General features: G+C 32.5%; 3 protein-coding genes across 4 annotated transcripts; 2 read left to right on the top strand and 1 right to left on the bottom strand.

Annotated features, from left to right (window-relative positions):
* Positions 1-440: 440 nt before the first annotated feature.
* On the top strand, positions 441-10,269 carry LOC110606767 (type IV inositol polyphosphate 5-phosphatase 3). 2 transcript variants are annotated; one of them, XM_021745747.2, is made up of 10 exons: positions 441-686; positions 791-959; positions 2,494-2,566; positions 2,783-2,887; positions 3,264-4,098; positions 4,297-4,481; positions 5,900-6,008; positions 6,408-6,541; positions 8,476-8,706; positions 10,024-10,269. In XM_021745747.2, exons 1-9 carry the CDS (start codon positions 639-641, stop codon positions 8,639-8,641), a joined length of 1,824 nt encoding a protein of 607 aa, XP_021601439.1. In that variant the 5' UTR covers positions 441-638; the 3' UTR covers positions 8,642-8,706; positions 10,024-10,269. The 2 variants fall into 2 exon arrangements, with proteins under 2 accessions (XP_021601439.1, XP_021601438.1); XM_021745746.2 differs by having other exon boundaries at positions 442-686; positions 6,399-6,541.
* Positions 10,270-11,595: 1,326 nt separating this feature from the next.
* Positions 11,596-14,733, top strand: LOC110607089 (dehydrogenase/reductase SDR family member 12). The gene is made up of 10 exons (XM_021746143.2): positions 11,596-11,754; positions 11,841-11,902; positions 12,221-12,340; positions 12,442-12,541; positions 13,063-13,143; positions 13,436-13,485; positions 13,591-13,741; positions 13,825-13,881; positions 14,178-14,299; positions 14,393-14,733. The coding sequence occupies exons 1-10, from the start codon at positions 11,683-11,685 to the stop codon at positions 14,601-14,603; spliced, it is 1,026 nt and encodes a 341-aa protein (XP_021601835.1). The 5' UTR covers positions 11,596-11,682; the 3' UTR covers positions 14,604-14,733.
* Positions 14,734-16,409: 1,676 nt separating this feature from the next.
* LOC110606197 (tryptophan aminotransferase-related protein 4) lies at positions 16,410-18,315 on the bottom strand. The gene is made up of 5 exons (XM_021744956.2): positions 18,041-18,315; positions 17,647-17,956; positions 17,262-17,557; positions 16,885-17,165; positions 16,410-16,784 (listed from the first exon to the last, which is right to left on the bottom strand). Exons 1-5 carry the CDS (start codon positions 18,313-18,315, stop codon positions 16,456-16,458), a joined length of 1,491 nt encoding a protein of 496 aa, XP_021600648.2. The 3' UTR covers positions 16,410-16,455.

Genomic DNA, 18,315 nt, shown 5'->3' with positions numbered 1-18,315 from the left:
TTTTTTTCTTTTTTTTATTTTTTTATTTTCAAACAAGAGGAGGAGACGATATTTTTTTCTTCTTTTCTTTATTCTTTTTCTTTTTCTGTAATTTTTATTATCTTTTTTATTAAAAAAAAGAATAGACTATTTCGTGAATAAAAAAAATATAAATATAATAGATATAAAAAAATAAAAATATTTTAATAAATTTTTAAAATATAGATATTAATTTATTAATAATAATAATATTTAAAAATTAAATAAAAAATTTTATTTGAAAGAAATAAAATTTTAAATTTTATTTTTATTTTTTATTTATTTTTAATAAAAAATAAAAAAAATATTTTATTAATAAAAAGAAAAGTTAAAAATATTTTAATAAATTTTTAAAAATATTGATTTGTTAATAATGGTAATAGGTGGCGACTAAATAATACATTTCTCTTAATTAATTAAACTCTTACTTCTCACTCTGCTCTCAACCGTTACCCTTCTTTCCCTCCCTCCATTTCTGCAACTTCCTTTGATCTCTCTCTCTTTTGCTCGGCTTCAGAAAGCTGCTTTCACTCCATTGTTTCTCCTCCTCCTCCTCCTCCTCCTTTCGAATTTTATATGTATGTGTTTTGTTTTCTGTTAATATATTACAGTTTCAAGTCATGAAACATCCAGAGACCATGAAGTCTCCCTCAAAGCAACAACCAGAGGTAACTTTATTTTTCCCATCTGAAATCTTGGTTTGCTTTTCTCTTGGATTTTGGTTAACTTTTAATGCTTCGATTATGGGATTACTGAGAGAGAAATTGGGCAGAGCAAAAGTTGGGCTGAAATCTGTTATTGGTTGAGTTGTTCGTGCCTACAGCTGCTTTGGTCCAGAGTGATCATGCGTAAATGGCTTAATATCTCCGCCATAGAGTCCGATTACAGCGCCGACACTTACTCCGACAACGGCGATGATGATTCTGCTTCTGATACCCAAGGTAGGTAGCGTGCTTGTTCAGTCCTTTCCTCCCCAACCTTTGATAAAATACCCTTAAGTGACCAAAGAAGAGAAAAGAATGCTGAATTTCTTTTTTCCCATTTTTAAAGAAGTTTAGGTAATTTCTTCAGAATTTTGTGATTGGGGGAGAGAATCACGGTTTAGAGGTAATGGAGGAGAGAATGCTCAGATTGATCCTGGCAATTGCACAGTTTCTTCTTCATCATCTTCTTGTTTTCTGCTTCCCCACTTTTTGGGGTTCTGTTCGACTTATATTTATACTGGACACCAGATAATTTTTAGGCTATGTTTGGTTCAAATCAATTTCACAAAATTTTGTGGAATTCAACAAAATTCAATTGAATCCCATGTTTTAGCTGTCTTGTTTGAATAAAATTATAATGCAATTTTAGTAATTCCATTATACGGAATTGGTTATAATTAAAATCAATCCATATCAAATTTGATAATTTAAAATGAATTCCACAAAACTAATATAAAAACATCTTTTTATTGACCAAAATGGCCATATCAAAAGTTTCTCTCAATCATCCACCTTATTAAGTTCCTGTTCATACTCCCCTTCTACTCTGTCAAAATCTCCTATATTAGAAGACATGTGAATTTTAATTGGTTTATACGTTTGTTAACTATTAATAATTAATTAGGTATATTTTTTTTGATAGAGTAGAAAATTGTATATATTTTAATTTTACTATTGAAGGCAGTTTAGGAAGTGAAGACAGATGAATTTCAATTGTAAAATTATACCAGGTATGAGCTATATAGAATTCAAATGAATTTTTCCTTTTAAGTTGTATCGGACCAAATGGTAGAATTCATTTCAAGTGAATTCTAGCTTTAGTTGAATTGGACCAAATATTATGTTAGTTTTCTATTGTGAATTTTGAATTGGTTGGGAATAAAAAACCAGTGATTTAAAGCATTTGGTTCTTGCAGATAACTTTTTCTCCGAACTTTGTTTTGGTGAAATTTGATTGATTTGGGATGTGGAAATCTTATTTTTGCCTTTAGTGGACATGTTATCTGGTTATTATTTATTATTTGTTTTGTATGTTTATTATTTGTTTGTTTTATGGTTATGGTGCGTATGCAATTCATATTGGTCCATTGGTATGCAATTCTCTTCATCATCATCATCATCATCATCATCATCATCATACGAAATATGCATATCTTTTTGGAAAATTAAATGCTTGTAGTTTGCTTCAGGTTTTGGTGGACCTTCTGGATCCTGCATTAATATTAGATCATCCCATAGCATCAGAGTTTGTTGATAAAATGTTTTCTTTTTCTGTGATAACTTCATTTTACATATCACAGATGGGCTCTCCAAATAATTCTTAATAGATAAATAAAGCATTTGCGTAAATAAATAATATTAAAGATCAAGTGGTTCCTATTTCAAATTAACTATTCTTGGCTGCTTTGAAGGTTGTATAATCAGAAGTCTCAACATATTATATTGTTTCCTTTCAGTTAAATTGTTTCTTGCCGAACTTTTTGGGTTTCAGATGCTCTTCCAAGATTAAGGAGACAGAAATCAGAAATTTTTAGGGCACAGTATACAGACACAAAGGAACTCAGGTTTAGTGCTCATAACTTTTATCCTCACAATTGACATGTGTAGGTCTAGTTGTATACTTGTATAGTTGTATTGGTTCTAAAGACTGCCGTTCTATTAAATTTTGTTGGCTGAACTCCCTCTATTTTTTTTCCTCTCCTTTCTTTTGTTTTTCTTAACCCCTTTCCCCAGGTCTCAGTTACTAAACACTTGAAACTTGTCAAACTTTTCACCTGTAGAATATGTGTGGGTACATGGAATGTTGGAGGAAAACTACCACCCGATGATCTAGATATTGATGATTGGATTGATACAGATGAACCTGCTGACATCTATGTTTTCGGGTAAGTCTCATTAATTCTTTTTATGTTTTCGGTTTAGTCTCATTAATTTTTGTTATTCTCTTGTGGTGAGAAACTCACATGTATAACAGAAATGTTGTAACTGTCATGCAATCAAACATTAATTTTGCCCAATACATTGGGCAAACTGACGTGCGGTGTTTTATTTACTTGAAAAGACTCGAGCAATCTTAGTTTACTTGCTAATGCTTTAACTTTCTGTGACGTGGTTACTTTTTTCCCCAAGTGTATAATCTTTTTTCCTGGTTTTCTTATTCTATTTTATTTTGCAAAGGGTCTTCATTGGTTTAAATCTATTGTGCATGGCTGCAAGCAACGATAGTTCATTTGAGAAATGTTAGCTTTTTTAAATTTGCAGTCTTCAAGAGATTGTTCCGTTGAATGCTGGGAACATATTTGGTGCTGAAGATAACAGTCCAGTTCCAAAGTGGGAAAACATTATTCGTGATGCACTAAATAGAGTTCCACCCACAAAAACCAAAGTTAAATGCGTTAGCAATCCCCCATCTCCATCAAAGTTTAAGCCATCTGATGATGTTCCAGGTATCGAAGAAGAGATATTACTTGAAAGTGATAGTGATGTTGGTGAGGAAATACATCCTTTGGATGAAGTTGAAGATAGTCCAAACACAGGTGACATGGATTTGAATTCTGGAGTTACAGCCAATAATAGTGGTAAATTGGGTGTCCCAGTAGAACAGGATTTACAGAGGCAATTTTCTTCTCCAAAGAAATTAGGTAATCCAAATTGTTTGCAGACAGAAGATTCTGCTGGAGACGTAGAAGTACCAGCAGGTCAAAACAATGTCAACTTAACCAAAATGCTTAGTGGCACCGAAAGGTTTAATTTGAGCTGGCCAGAACTCCCACTAGATTTGTTATCTCAGCATGTTTTACCAAGGCCATTTTCCTCCACGGCAGTTAAATCTTTTAAAGCAAGGAAGTCTTTAGGAGCATATAGTTCTTTCAAGTCGATCACAAATGAAATGCAATCAGGACTATCTTTGCTTGCAGAACATGACCTTGATGCTCTGATGAAAATCAAAAGAAGATCATCATATGTAAGGGTAGTAAGTAAGCAGATGGTTGGAATTTTCCTCACAATTTGGGTTCGTAGGAGGTTGCGCAAGTATATTCAAAACTTGAAAGTGTCCACTGTTGGTGTTGGTGTCATGGGCTACATTGGTAACAAGGTCTGCTCCACTCATTTTAAAGATAGTTTTTGAATGTCTTGTTTGTTCTTAACTTACCAGCATTTTGTTTTTCTAGAGTTCCATTCAACTTATTTTAATAACTAATTGTATCTTTGATGTTTCTTTTGAAATGCACCAAGGCTTATTATTCTTTTATAGAAATTGTTTAAAGTGTAAGAATGTTCTTCAATCTTCCAGGGATCAATATCAGTCAGTATGTCTATATATCAGACCCTTTTCTGTTTTATGTGTACTCACCTGACGTCAGGTGAAAAAGATGGAGATGAACTCAAAAGAAATGCTGATGTGCATGAAATACATAGGAGAACTCTGTTTCATACCAATTGTGGTATCGGGCTTCCAAAAGCCATCCATGATCATGAGTGAGTATACAGAATTTTAATAAGACATGGAGAACAGGTTTCTTTTCAGCTGTTCCAACATCTGATAAAATTAAACTGCCCTGTTCTGTGAATTTTTCTCAAACTGTTTGTTACAGTCCTCTTTAATGCTTAATAACAGAATGTGAGCATAAATAGAATTATGTTGTTATTGATAGTTGTTCAAAGCTAATAGGTCTGTCATTTCTGTGTAAACATGTGGGATTCCTTCATTCTCAGGATCTTTTTTGCCTTTTTTTTTTTTTTTTTTTTTTTTGAGGGGGGAAGGGGGGGAGAGGTTGGTAAGATAATGTATGAACTTAGCATGTTACTGGGGCTGTAAAATTCCAAAATAAAACTGAATTATGCTTATGGGTGTTAATTTCGAGAAATTAACTAAGTGGAGCATCTATCTTAGGGAGTGATTAACATTTTATCTCTTGTCAGAGTGAGAAGGCCAGAGCAGGGAGAGGGAGCCTTTTTCTGGTGAATACCTTTTTAATAGCCTGTAGATCTTTCTGTTTATGGATGTTCTGAATTCTGATATACCCAGAAGCCAGAATAAATTTTTCTGATAACTATTTCATAAGAAATAAAGAATCAAGTTTGCAATGAGCATGGCATTTTGATTTAGCATCAAAGACATGCATATTCTATGGGCTATTTCCATAAAGAAATTTAAAGTCAAAATTGCATGGTAATATCTTGGCAGATGACTTGTTATTCCTCTGACATTTTGCAGAGTATTGAAAATGATTTTCTGAAAAGGTATACTTTAGAAAAGAATCTTAAACTTTATACTTTCTCTGTTATTGACAAAGGAAGCACCTACATGTACTTTTGGTTAAGAAGTAATTTTTGAAACTTATCTTTTGGTCCACTTATTAATATGTGCTAGAATTATGGAAGGAAATTGGATACTATAGACTTCATAAATACCTACTTTAAAAAAAAAAAAAAAATTAATGTATGTTTTAGATGTTGCTTCACACTTGTGCTGCGTGTAAATTTTCATAGAAGGAGCAGGTGGGGGTGGGGAATCCAATTAAATTGGCAACATTTTGTTGCTTAAGATAAGAAGACAAGAAATAAGAATATAAAGGGAAAGGTGCAATTGACGCTTCAGCAAAGGCCATCCTTCAATTTTTGCTTGAAGCTTCCCCAACCTATGTTGCATTTTCTTCCGTTAGCCTGACATTTTGAATTAATGGTTCAGAAAATAAGCGTACTGTTTATGCTCAGGGTAATTGTATGACTGAATTTCAGGCATATTCACATGTAGCCAGAGGAGAATGGAAATAATTTCATAAATATATTAAAAGAAAAAAATGTTTCTTTTTTACAGAACTTTTTGTTTTGATGAAATTGAAGTTTGTACCAATCTATAATAAATTCTTATTTATATTCTATATTTTCTGCAGAAGAATTATTTTGCTGGGTGATTTGAACTATCGGATCAACTTGTCATATGAGGAAGCATGTGAACTAATATCCCGAAAGGAGTGGTCCAAGTTGGTGGAGAGGGATCAGGTAGAAATGGAATTGCTATTTATCATTTGTGATAAACTGTAAATGACTCGTACATTATCCATGGTCAGTACCAGGCTAAGGCTTTGCTTGGTATCATCAATTGCAGGCACTAGGTTATCTATGTGTTTGCATGCGTGTGTATGCTCAGAGATGGGTTGTTTTGATTCACTCTTTGAAACATTATTTTGGATAATTTTCTTAACTACGGTTACTAGGTCAACTTTTTTTTTTCTCCTTTTTAAAGATCTGCACTGTATGACATTGCAATTTAATTGGGTCTCGCATCTATTTGCAGTTCTCCTTTCTTGTCAGTAACACAAGGCTAAAAGTGATGTGAAGCAGATAAAATAACAACTAACCATTAAATTCGTTAATATCTTATGATGGCAGCTTGTACAGGAACTAAAAAAAGGTTGTGCATTTGATGGATGGACTGAGGGTACATTAAATTTTCCACCAACATATAAGTACGAAATTAATTCAGATAAATATTGTGGAGAGGATCCTAAGGCTGGGAGGCGTGTTCCAGCATGGTATGCTTCTGCCGGATTTTGAGTTTAGCAGTTGCTCAAGTATCTTTCTCCTGTTTACCATATGGTTTTGCTACTGCAATTTTTCTGCCTGCTTTTTTTCTAATTATTTTTTCTTCCTGTTGAAATAAGCCCTTCACTTAAATCTGTAATTTTTTATTTCTTGGTTACAGTAATTTTTTTGTTTGTTCTGTTGTAGTATTACATACATACTGGTATATATCTATGCTTGTAAAGTATACATGGTTCCTTGCAATTCAGTTGCTTATTTTGCTGCATTTGTTCATATCTGAGCATGTGGTAGTCATCATTTTTTGTTCTCTGTACATTATACGTTCTTCTGAGTTGAAAGGTAGTTTCATATCTTCATGGGCTACAGAAGTAATTCTGATTACTGGAACTCTAGTTCTTAGTAGATTTTAATAGTTGTCTCAAAAGTCCTAGTCATAGTGAGCGTCGGGGAAGATGCTGATTATATTTGAATATAGGAGAGAATATATTATGACCTAAAGGTTACCGCTTACCAAGTTATAACCCTTCAGCAAAAAAAATTCCATGAGCTTTCTTTCACCCTCCTCCACACCTCCCATCATCTCTCTCTCTGGGCCCATGCATTCCATCTTTCAAGTATGCTGTCTCTTAGGGCTTTCAGTTCTGGTATGGTTCTTGCTAAGAAGCAAAACTGAAACCAAACCTCCGGTTCTTTCATTTTTAGGAACCATACTTGAAATCAAATTTCGGTACGGTTTTGGTACAGTTTGAAATAACAAATATATACATATATATATATATATATATATATATATATAGATAGATAGATAGAATAAACTATGATTAACTAATTAAATCATTTAAATCATATTGTTAGAAATTTTTAATAACTAATTAGATTATATGATTATTTTATAATATTCTTAGTAACTATTTAATAGTTAAAAAAGAGAGTTATATTTAAATTATATGAATAATTTAATTTATAAAAATAGTTAGGTAGTATTAAATATGAAAATAATCAAAGAGGGTGTATATACACACAAGAAACTAAACTTTTATTAAGTTTGAAATAACTCTCAAAAAACTATTTTGTTTATATCTTTACTTATTTACAATTTTCTATTATATATTATTTAAATTTATAAAATTAAGATTTGAATTCATTAAATAAAATCCTATAATTTTAGTAATATAAATTATAAGATCATATTGAAACTATATAAGATATAAAATATATTACTAAAATTACATAATATAACCATAATATCACTAAAATCATTTAAAAAACATATATATAATATCAGTTTTTCGGCACGTTTCCGGTAAAGTCTAGAACCAAATAGTTAAATAAGTTTGGTTTGATACGGTTCAGTTCCTATAACATTGGTTATTTTTCGGTTTCGGTATGGTTCGGTACAATTCTTTAGTTTGGTTCGGAATCCCAAGAACTGTAACCCTACTGTCTCTCATGTTAATATTCTTTCAGCCACCACCACAATCAGTTTTCAACCATTGTTTTCTTTTCACTTGTATGAGGAAATGATATACTCACATTTGTTATTCTGGTTTACTTAAATTTATCTTGCTCTTTGCAATTATGATTCTCTCTTCAGATCTTACCTTTCTTGTTAGTGCAAATTTCACTCCATGATTATGTATTTCCATGGTAAAGGTAATGCTTGATATATGAAAGATGATTGCCAAAATTGAACATTATAGACCGATAAATATGTTCATGTTAATTTTATACACTTCTTTGTGAAATTTCCAACTCTCATATGTATAATATGTGTGCGACTGTGTCTGCACGTGTGTGTATGTATATGTATATGTATAATTTATAGATTTTCCCCCCTTGTACCATGATTAGTAGCACTGACACCTTATTGTTTGATAATCAAATTCTTCTGCAAAATTTTCTCTAATGTATTCTAAACTTCTAGGTGTGATCGCATCCTTTCATATGGAAAGGGAATGAGGCTACTCAATTACCGGAGAGCAGAGCTCAAACTATCTGATCATCGACCTGTGACTGCCACATATATGGTTGAGGTTGAGGTTTTCTGTGCTAGGAAGCTACAACGGGCACTTAGATACACAGGTGCATAGATTGAAAATGAGGAAGGTTTAGAGAAACCATTGATGTTGAAGTGAGCGACTCGAGATTGGAGCAGGTAAGCAGTAACCTTTGCTTGTGCATTGCAAAAATGTCTACAGGCCTGATACTTTATTGTGTGTGAAGTGCTTGTTAAATCTATAAAATTCTTAAAGCCTAATCATACACTTGAAAACAAAATATACTATAAAAATAGTGTAGTTCATCTGTTTTTACTAGAAAGACCAGGGTATTGCTAATCCGCAAATCTTAAATTCTAAATCCTCAACATAAGCGAATGAAAGGATAATATCTATGAGCTGTTGAGTGCTAGACACATGAGGAACCACAATATCTCCCCATTGTACATGTTCTCTTACAAAATGTAGGTTAACTTCTAGATGTTTTATTTGAGCATGATTCACCAGGTTGGCTGCTAGATATGTTTCAGTAAAATTGTCAGAAAGACTTCAATGGTTAAATCAAAGAGGCATGAAGATTAGACAGTAGAGATACGACAACTTCTAGGGCCCTGTATATTCGACTTTTCACTGCTTTGGAAATTGTATGTTGCTTTTTAGATGCCCAACAAACAACATTATGACCCGGGGATATAGAAAAGCATGTAGTTGAACGATGTGTATTTAGGCAGCCTTCCCTATCAAAATCACTCTATGCAGCTAAACTTTTCCCATTAGCTGAAAACAATTGTAAGCCATAGTGCAATATACCTTCAGTATAATGCCGTAACCACTTCACCAATGACCAATGTGAATCTAAGGGATTATGCATGTGTTGGCACGGGGAATTAATTGCAAACAGCAATATAGCTATTGTAAACCACCTACAATGTTGCAATATATGCTATGGCTTATCCGCAAAGGAGGGAGTTTATCTATCGTGGAAACTGTGTTTCCAATAGAAGTGGTGAGAAGAGGACTGGATGAAGAAGAAAAAGAAGATGACACGACGAGGAGGAGGACCAGTTGAAGGAAGAGAAGGTTCAGTTGGGTCTGCCATTTAAATAGAAAAACTTTAGCGCTATTGCCATGTGAACGAGGGAATGAATTGCTAGTTGCTAGCCTCTAGATGGGATTTTTCCATATATATTACAATGACAAAAAGGATACAAGGAGCCTATAGAAAACCATCATTTTATATTAGTAGTAGCAGTCTATTAGGTTTTTCATCCTATCACATGATCATATCAGATTCTGGTTGAAAAAAAAAAAGGTATTTTGCAATTAGGGTAAATAACTAAGAAACCTTAGGCCATTGCATAGTCATGCATGTATCTCATGGTTGCCTGAAACGGATTTCTTGCACTCAATTTGGAGTTTTCTCTTGTTTGCTTGATGTACCTTTCTGACTTGAAATTCTTTTTAATCTGATGCAGGATATTTCTCCATGGGATCATTAATGGAGAACCTAGCCATTCTTCACTGTAAATGAACTTTAGATTCATTCATATGATTCTTTTTTTTTTTTTTTTTTCATGATATTTTATATTCCAGTTATATTGTATTAGTGTGTTAATGGTGGTGTGTTTTCATAGAGAGATAGAATAGAAACGCTGGTGGTTTATACGTGTGCATTGATGAAAGGTAATATGTATATTTAGAGATCAATCCTCAGTTGTTTACTCTCCTCTCCATCACGTGTTAACATGGTGAGCATTCGGCCGAACTGAATAAACCAAAAACCGAAATTTTAGTATTTATAAAAATCAAATCGAATTGGTTTTGATTAGAAATTGAATTAAATCGAATCGGTTTGATTTGATTCGGTTTGATCGGTTTCGATTTTTAATAAATTTTTTACATTTTATTTTTAATATTTAACTAAAATATTTTAATTTTAATATAATTTAATTTCTCTATATTATTATCACTAATCGGTTGAGTTTGATTTTTTTAATTTTTTTTATCAAAATCGAACCGAATTGAAATAATTAAAATTTTTAAAATTAAAAATCGAATCGAATTGAATAAAAAATTAAACTGAATTTTAAAATTAATTTAGTTTGATCGATTTTTTTGATTTAAATTGAATATTGTTGACTGCTGCTCAGCGTCGATCATACACTGTAATCTACCTACAAAACAAGGAAATCCTACATTGTTTATGTTTTTGTTTTTTTTTCTGAAGTATCTGGATTTCGATGCCCAGTAGCCTGACAAATTCGAATTATTTCGTGACATATCCACTAATAAGGCAAAGCGCAGGTTATTTTGCGACATATTCACAAAACGCTTTTATACTCAAGTTACGAATTCAGAAATTCAGAAACAATTTAGAAATTGAAAATTAAATTGTCAACCTACACAAATATTTAACTCTTTAAAAATAGACTTTATAAAAATGCCAAAATAACTTTAAACTGACTAAAGTGGATAAATAATTTGACTAATGAAATTATATTAAACTAATTGATTTAATTTTTATATTCAAATAATTTGATCAATGTAATTTTAATAAATTCTAGGTGTTTTGCATATTAATTGGTTATGGTTTAAAACATATCAATCGATTCGTAAATTTAAGTTAAATTTTTTCTTAATTTGATTGAGAAATTAACTAATAAATTTTTTATAAATTTTTAAATTTTATTCGATTTTTTATCGAATCAATTCAATATTTATCTTTATTGATGTAGTTTTAAAAATTAAATTAAAATATTATTCTGTTAATTTTAATATCATTAACTTATACCGGAAAAAGGTAAGAGAAACTAATGGTAACAATATAAAACTAAACAATAATAGTATTAAAATTTAATGGCATGAACTCTTTAGTTGTGTTGTTAAAACTATAGAGACAATTTAGTAAACACGGGGACTAATTATTTAGTTTCAAAATACTACAAGCATTAATTAGTAATTTTCCCTAATGGTCGGTGGGAGGCATCCAATAATTTCTCGCATAGGTCTCCTGTATCTCCGGAAATTCTGGCACTATTATCCGCCACGTGGCGTTCTTATAAATACGTTTCGTAGCAGAGTTTTTCTTCACCCAGAAAGAAGAAAAAAAGTTGAAGAAGAAGAAAAGTGAGCTTATGATCACTGCAACTTTGCATTTTCAAATTCACATTTCTTCAATTATAGCACTTCAAATGTTCCTCCTAAAGGTATAGCCATTCAATTCACTTCGAGTTCTTTCCTTTTTTTTTTTTAATCGGAGCTAAAATTTTAGTTTCTGTTTCCTCTTTCACAGACATGGAGATCAACTGCTTTTGGTGTTTATGGCTACCTCAATTTCACAAAATCTGGCTTCCTGTAAGTCCATTTCCACTTTTATTTCTTGGGTTTTGCTTAGTTACCAGCTTAATTATGAAAGTCGATTCAAGAGGAGTGTAATTTGTATTCAATTTTGAAGAGGGAAGCAAAACCCCATAGTTTTCCTTTTTGAGTTGATGGCTAATTGAATATTTACTCTCTTTTCTTCTTCGAGTTTTGAAAATTCCAAGTTTCATACGTTTGTCAGCTAATATGACGTTTGTATATGAATTTGTACATGCGTGCATGTTTATATATGCTTTTGTAGGGATTGTTCTATGTGTTCCTTGAATAATTGATACTTTGATTGATCTGCAGGGAGCATTCCAAACATTTCAAGCCAGAAGATATGCAGACTAGAATTGAAGGGAAGAATTGTGTAGTAACAGGAGCAAATTCTGGCATTGGTTATGCAACTGCCGAGGGCCTCGCTTCACGGTGCTTCTTCTTCTTCTTCTTCTTTTTTCTTAATTATCTTAAGTGGTTTCATGAATATAATCTTGTACTGTTATAATACATTTTTTGCCTTGTTATTTCAGTGGGGCGAATGTATATATGGTATGTCGTAACAAGGAGCGTGGGGAGGCTGCCCTTTCTAAAATTCGATCAACAACAGGCAACCAAAATGTTCACTTGGAGGTATTCTGCATCTTTTTATGTTTCTGTGCTGTTGATACTAACTTATCTTGGACGTGGATGAACTTGGTGCAGTTCATAGGAAGGAGGAGATGTTGGTATTCTAGATATACTGGTAGCTGATCTGATAGCAATAGTTAATCAAGTCATAAACAGATTCCTAGAAGTCTGTTGAAGTCATAAGTTAAAATTTGTTAAACTGAAGCTTCCTTAGTCCTAGTTAATTTGTACCCTATATAGTTTCAGTATGTACTAGTTCCTTTTTGAAACATAAGCGAAGTAGAGCGTAATTCCAAACTTTAATTATACACACAGAAGGAATATCATGTGGAATTGTAATCAAATGCTGCTGTTTGCTTGAGTAGTTTTGGGTCAACTCTGTGAATCTCTTTAAGCTTACTTCATAATATTCCTTCAGTGAACTTAAAGGGGGATTTGGTTGCTAATATGTTGGGTGAGTATTGAGTAACATTTTTCATACATCTAGTTTTCATGTTATGTAGCTTATTACATTTAGTTTGCAGGTTTGTGATCTTTCATCTGTTAGTAAGGTCAAGTCTTTTGCATCCAAATTTGCTTCAAAGGAAGTTCCAGTTCATGTTTTGGTAAACTTCCTTCTTTCCTAAAGTAGTCAGAATAAGTATTTTTCTTTTTCCTTTTTACAATTTATATGTCTGGAAAGTCAGTCTGGCTGAAAGCAGAAAACTATGGAACCTAATTTTTCCAATTACTCCAGAAATATATTTGTTTTCCATTTCTTGCAAATATTTTTTATTCTTGGAAATCTATTGACATACTTAATCAGTAACTCTCCCATTAAGTTTAGTTTGCAAATTATATGGACTGCTATTTCTGCCAAGATTAAGGTCTAATGTGGATGTTCTTTTCTGTCTCTAGGTTAACAATGCTGGTTTGCTTGAGAATAAAAGAATCACCACATCAGAAGGGTTCATCTCCTTCTTGATAATCTGCATTAAAAGCCAAAATCTATATACAGCAGTTTGATTCGTTTTTTGGCAGAAAAGTTGATTCTGTCTTTATTTTTGCTCCAGGTTTGAATTGAATTTTGCTGTGAATGTGTTGGGCACTTTTGCAATTACAGAATCAATGGTGCCTTTGTTAGAGAAAGCTGCACCTGATGCTCGGGTGATTACAGTTTCATCTGGTGGAATGTACACAGCTCCTTTGACTACTGATCTACAGGTAAAATTCCCTCTTGGGCAACCGCCTTGAACTGCAATAGTTTCCTAATTGGGTTATTACAGAACTTCCGACTAATTTTGCAGTTTAGTGATGAAAAATTTGATGGGGTGGAACAATATGCTCGAAACAAGCGAATTCAGGTTTGTAAACTTAATATTCTTTATACTCTGTGAATTCTTGAGAGAAATTTGTGTTAATACATTTAAAATTTAACTTGGTAGTTTATGTTGCAATCTGGAAAATTGGAAACAAATAGAAAAGGTTGACTTGCCCAGTTTCTGTCTGAGCAAATGCTTGTTTGACTGTGTGACTGGGCAAGGCTGCTAAATGAAGTTTCAGTTTCAACTATGCGACTATGTGACTATGTTGCAACCCATGGTTGGACCCTTGTCCAACTGTTATGGACTGAGCGGTTCTATAATGTGATCCTTCTTAGGTGGCATTAACTGAGAAGTGGGCTGAAATATACAAGGATAGAGGGATCTCATTCTACTCAATGCACCCAGGTTGGGCTGAGACACCAGGAGTTGCTAAGAGTTTACCGAGTTTTAGCAAGTCGTAAGTACCTGTTCGGTTAGATACACTTCGAACAAGATACATTAACAACTTTACTGAACGTTAGTTTTTTCCTTGTAAATAAATTGATTCCAGGTTCTCAGGAAAGCTAAGAACGAGCGAACAAGGTGCAGACACAGTTATTTGGCTAGCTTTACAGCCTAAGGAAAAGCTAGTATCTGGTGAATTTTATTTTGATAGAGCTCAAGCCCCAAAACACCTGAAGTTTGCAGCTACCAGTGGCTCACATGCATTAATAGACAGCATCATTAGCAATCTCCATGCCATGTCTACGCTTTCTTCTTGAAATGAAAATATCTTGATGACATTGTATGATGCTTATAGAAGATTTGAACATTTTATTTCATTATACAAGTTGGATTTGGATAAGATAGATAGCTTTGGCAATGCAGAGGTGTATACTTAAATTTTTATCCTTTTGTGTTCTCTTTTACTTCCTTTTGTGAGCTTCAAAGGACTGGAACCTCTCATGCTATAACATGACTGTTTGCATGAGCACCATGTGATCCCAAGAGTTCAGTTTGTCTGAGCCAATCCAGTTTGTTCACGTAACCCTGCAAAAGTTTGAAATTTTCAAGACATAATCAGGTCAGATCTCTTCTTGACAAGCATCTTCACTGGGTTGTTGCCTGAAAATCAAGTTTCTTTAATTTACACAGATAATACACCATTTAAAGAGTTGTAACAGTTTTTTTTTTTTAAAAAAAAAAAAAAGAGTTGTAACAGTAAAATGTATAAATTTTATTTTTTAACATAAAATTCTTCCACTTTTATTTAAATAACACAAAACTCCATATTACATGTACTAATAGATTTTTAAATTATTCACTGATATAACACTTGTTAAATTAAAAATAAATATATTTTCTTTCATCTCTAATGTTTAATTAAATTAAATTTTTTATTTTTTTTTAAAAAGTCAATCAAATAATTTGTTTGATTTTTAGTTTAAAATATTGAATAATTTTTTATTATAACTCTAAGTTAATATAACGTTTATGTAAATTACCTCAAAAAATATTTAGGCCGACTTATGCAAGTATCTTAGGTTGATATGTGCAGGGACTAACAAAACGATGACGTTTATCTTGGAGTATAGCTATGTCATTCACTTAATTGGGAAACAAGGATTTCTGGAGTCCCTGATGCCAAGCAGAGGGACCCCAAGAATGGATTGGATCGAAACGACTTTCCTGTCGAACCCTTTTTTTCTTTTTTTTTTTCTTCTTAATGAAATTGAAAAAAGGGATTCAAAGAATCATAACTTTTCTGGCTTATTTTAATTTTGCTTTCGAATTAAAATTTTAATTAAATAAAAGTTTTAATTTACTTTTTAAGTGTTAATCAATTCAAATCGAAATTAAAAAGAAGAAAAAAGAAAGTAATCAAAATTAAATTATTCAAATAATTATGGTTATTGTCGAATTTATTGAGGGAAAAGAAGATATATATTTGATGTTATTAATTAATTAATAATAACGATTGCTTATAAAAAATAATAATAAATATAACTTATTTTTGGTACAATAATATTATAAATTAAACATTTTGCTAAAATAATAATATCTTATAATTAATATATTAATTAAAATTTTGATTATTTCAATTACTTTAATTATTAAATAAATTAAATATCATCAAACTGACAATTAAATTTTAAAGTTTATTAATCGATAATTGATTCCATCGGAATATATTTATCAAAATAATTAAACTTTATTGATTCCTTAAAATTATTACTAAAAAACCAATAAATTATTGAGCTTATAATCAAAGAATAAATAAACCCTATTTAATATTTTTATCAAATAACTCCTCTCTAAATAAGTTATTTAGATCTAACTTGGTAAAATATTTTTTCAAAAAAATTTAAAAGTATTATTTTCTAAATTTTTAATATTTAACTTCTATTTTTGAATTTTTTATTTAAAATTTTGATTAAAAATATAAAATAATTTTATTCAAATTACAAAAAAAATAATATTTCACTATTAAAAAAAATATATTTATTAAGCTAGTCTTATTTACACTTGAAGGTAAATTTCAGAGTTTTTATTTTGGAAAAAAAAAAAAAAACTATACCTATCTATGATGCCGTATGCTCTATCTCTCATCATCTATATGGGTACGCAATGCTTCTACATATCTTCATCCATGGATTTATAAGAGTTAATGTATGAAACAAGATCTGGGTGTTGCAGAAAATGGTGGCCAACGCCAAATGTCATGGATGCATTTCTCTCATTTTCTTGTTGGATTTTTTTGTTGTGAGGCTCTTGTTGCACTAACGCTTCCATCCTTTCAAGTAATAAATTGAAGTCATCTTGGCTCTTCACCAGGCTGAGACGCACATATCTGCTTTCACTACCAAACAAGCTGCCATGGCGTCCACTGACATTGGCTGCTGATTTCACCACTTGGAAACATTCCTTATCTTCTTCTCTCTCGCACTTCATCCATGCAAAAGCTGCAAATCATTATGAACTTTGTGTCAGACATGCAAAAATTTATTATACGTTAAAGCTTGCAGTTTGTAAATTATCAGATTTTGTTGTAATAAAATTCACCTGGAGAAGGCCCCCTGATTTTCTTGGAAAAGGAGCAGTATTGATGATCAAGATCTTGGAGAGAAAATCTTCTTGATGCTGAAAAGATCTTCCTCAGTTTTCTCCATCGATTGGCCATTGTTTTGTATCCGAATTCAAACATTTCCTTTCCTTCTCCTTCAAGAACTGCTTTCAGAAGTTTCAGAACTCGCAACTGAGTTTCTCGAGGGACTCCGTAGGTACTTAGACTCATATAAGTTAACATTCTTTGGTATATAGCTTCATCCTTTACTATTGCCCATCTGCAAAGAAACATCATATGTCAGATGTCAGAAACTTTTATACTATGAAGCATGCAAAATATATATAGTTACTGAAATTAAGAATCTGAAGCTTACCCGAATCTGCTGCCAGCATGACCTGTGAGCTTGGAAACTGTAAAAATCATGAGGTCTTCGTCGGCAGGAGCTGGGATGGCAGTAAAATGAGGCCAATAATAGGCAAGATCATGAATCGTCTTCACTGATGCTCCTCCAAGAACTGCCTTCTTCAACTGACCGTCAGGATTGTTGGGCGACGTCACAAGTTCAATGTAATTGCTTGACAAGTAATCCATTTCGTTCTTCATCGACATAGTATCTCCATGGAACCTGTAAGCTTCAGACTTGAAAAACTCTGTCTGCTCTCTATAAACCTGTCAAAAGATAGACGCAACTGTTAAAATTTAACCATAATCTAACTATCTGGTGGATGAAGCACATGAGGGAAGATAATGAAGCTTACTGGGTAGTATGGGATTGAAGCTACAACCCTAGAAGGCGATGAAGATGGAGCATCACCATCATGATCAGAAGAAAGAGCATGCACTGCAGCATTAAGAAGTTGTGTTGCTCCTGCACCAAAAATAATAAATCTCCCATCTGTATTTGCATTCCCAACCACAGAGTGCAGTCTTCGAATATGATTCTTGAGCTCTTCTGAGATCAGAGAACCACCTTCGAATTCATAGCTCATACGATGCCATCCAGGCAACACCAGTGAGCTACTCGCAGCATGTTTCAACCAGAAGGGCTCCAAGAACATGGGATCTCCACTGCAGATGTAAGAACGTTGAGTTTAGTAACTAATTAACAAACTATTGACACATATAGATGTTCTTATGAACATTGAACCCTACCTATCTGCATCAACCTCACAATTCGGAATTGGGTCTGAGCAATCAGGACCTTTAAAGCAAGAATTGCATTCACAAACAGGTTTACCATCAACACCTAATAAACCATCCAAGAATGCCCGTCCATGGCCTGAGCATGAAATGGAAGCAACAGCTTCAGCTTCTACTGCTGCTGTTTTAGTCCAATTACTTCGTTCTAACTCGCCATGCATGAACAGATTAATCAATAAGAGATTCAGAATCAATGAACAGCACAAGAGAAGTGTCTGCTTAGCCAT

This window comes from Manihot esculenta, chromosome 18 (assembly GCF_001659605.2).
Source record: "Manihot esculenta cultivar AM560-2 chromosome 18, M.esculenta_v8, whole genome shotgun sequence".
Taxonomy (NCBI): Eukaryota; Viridiplantae; Streptophyta; class Magnoliopsida; order Malpighiales; family Euphorbiaceae; genus Manihot; species Manihot esculenta.
This window is presented reverse-complemented; position numbering and strand designations above follow the sequence as displayed.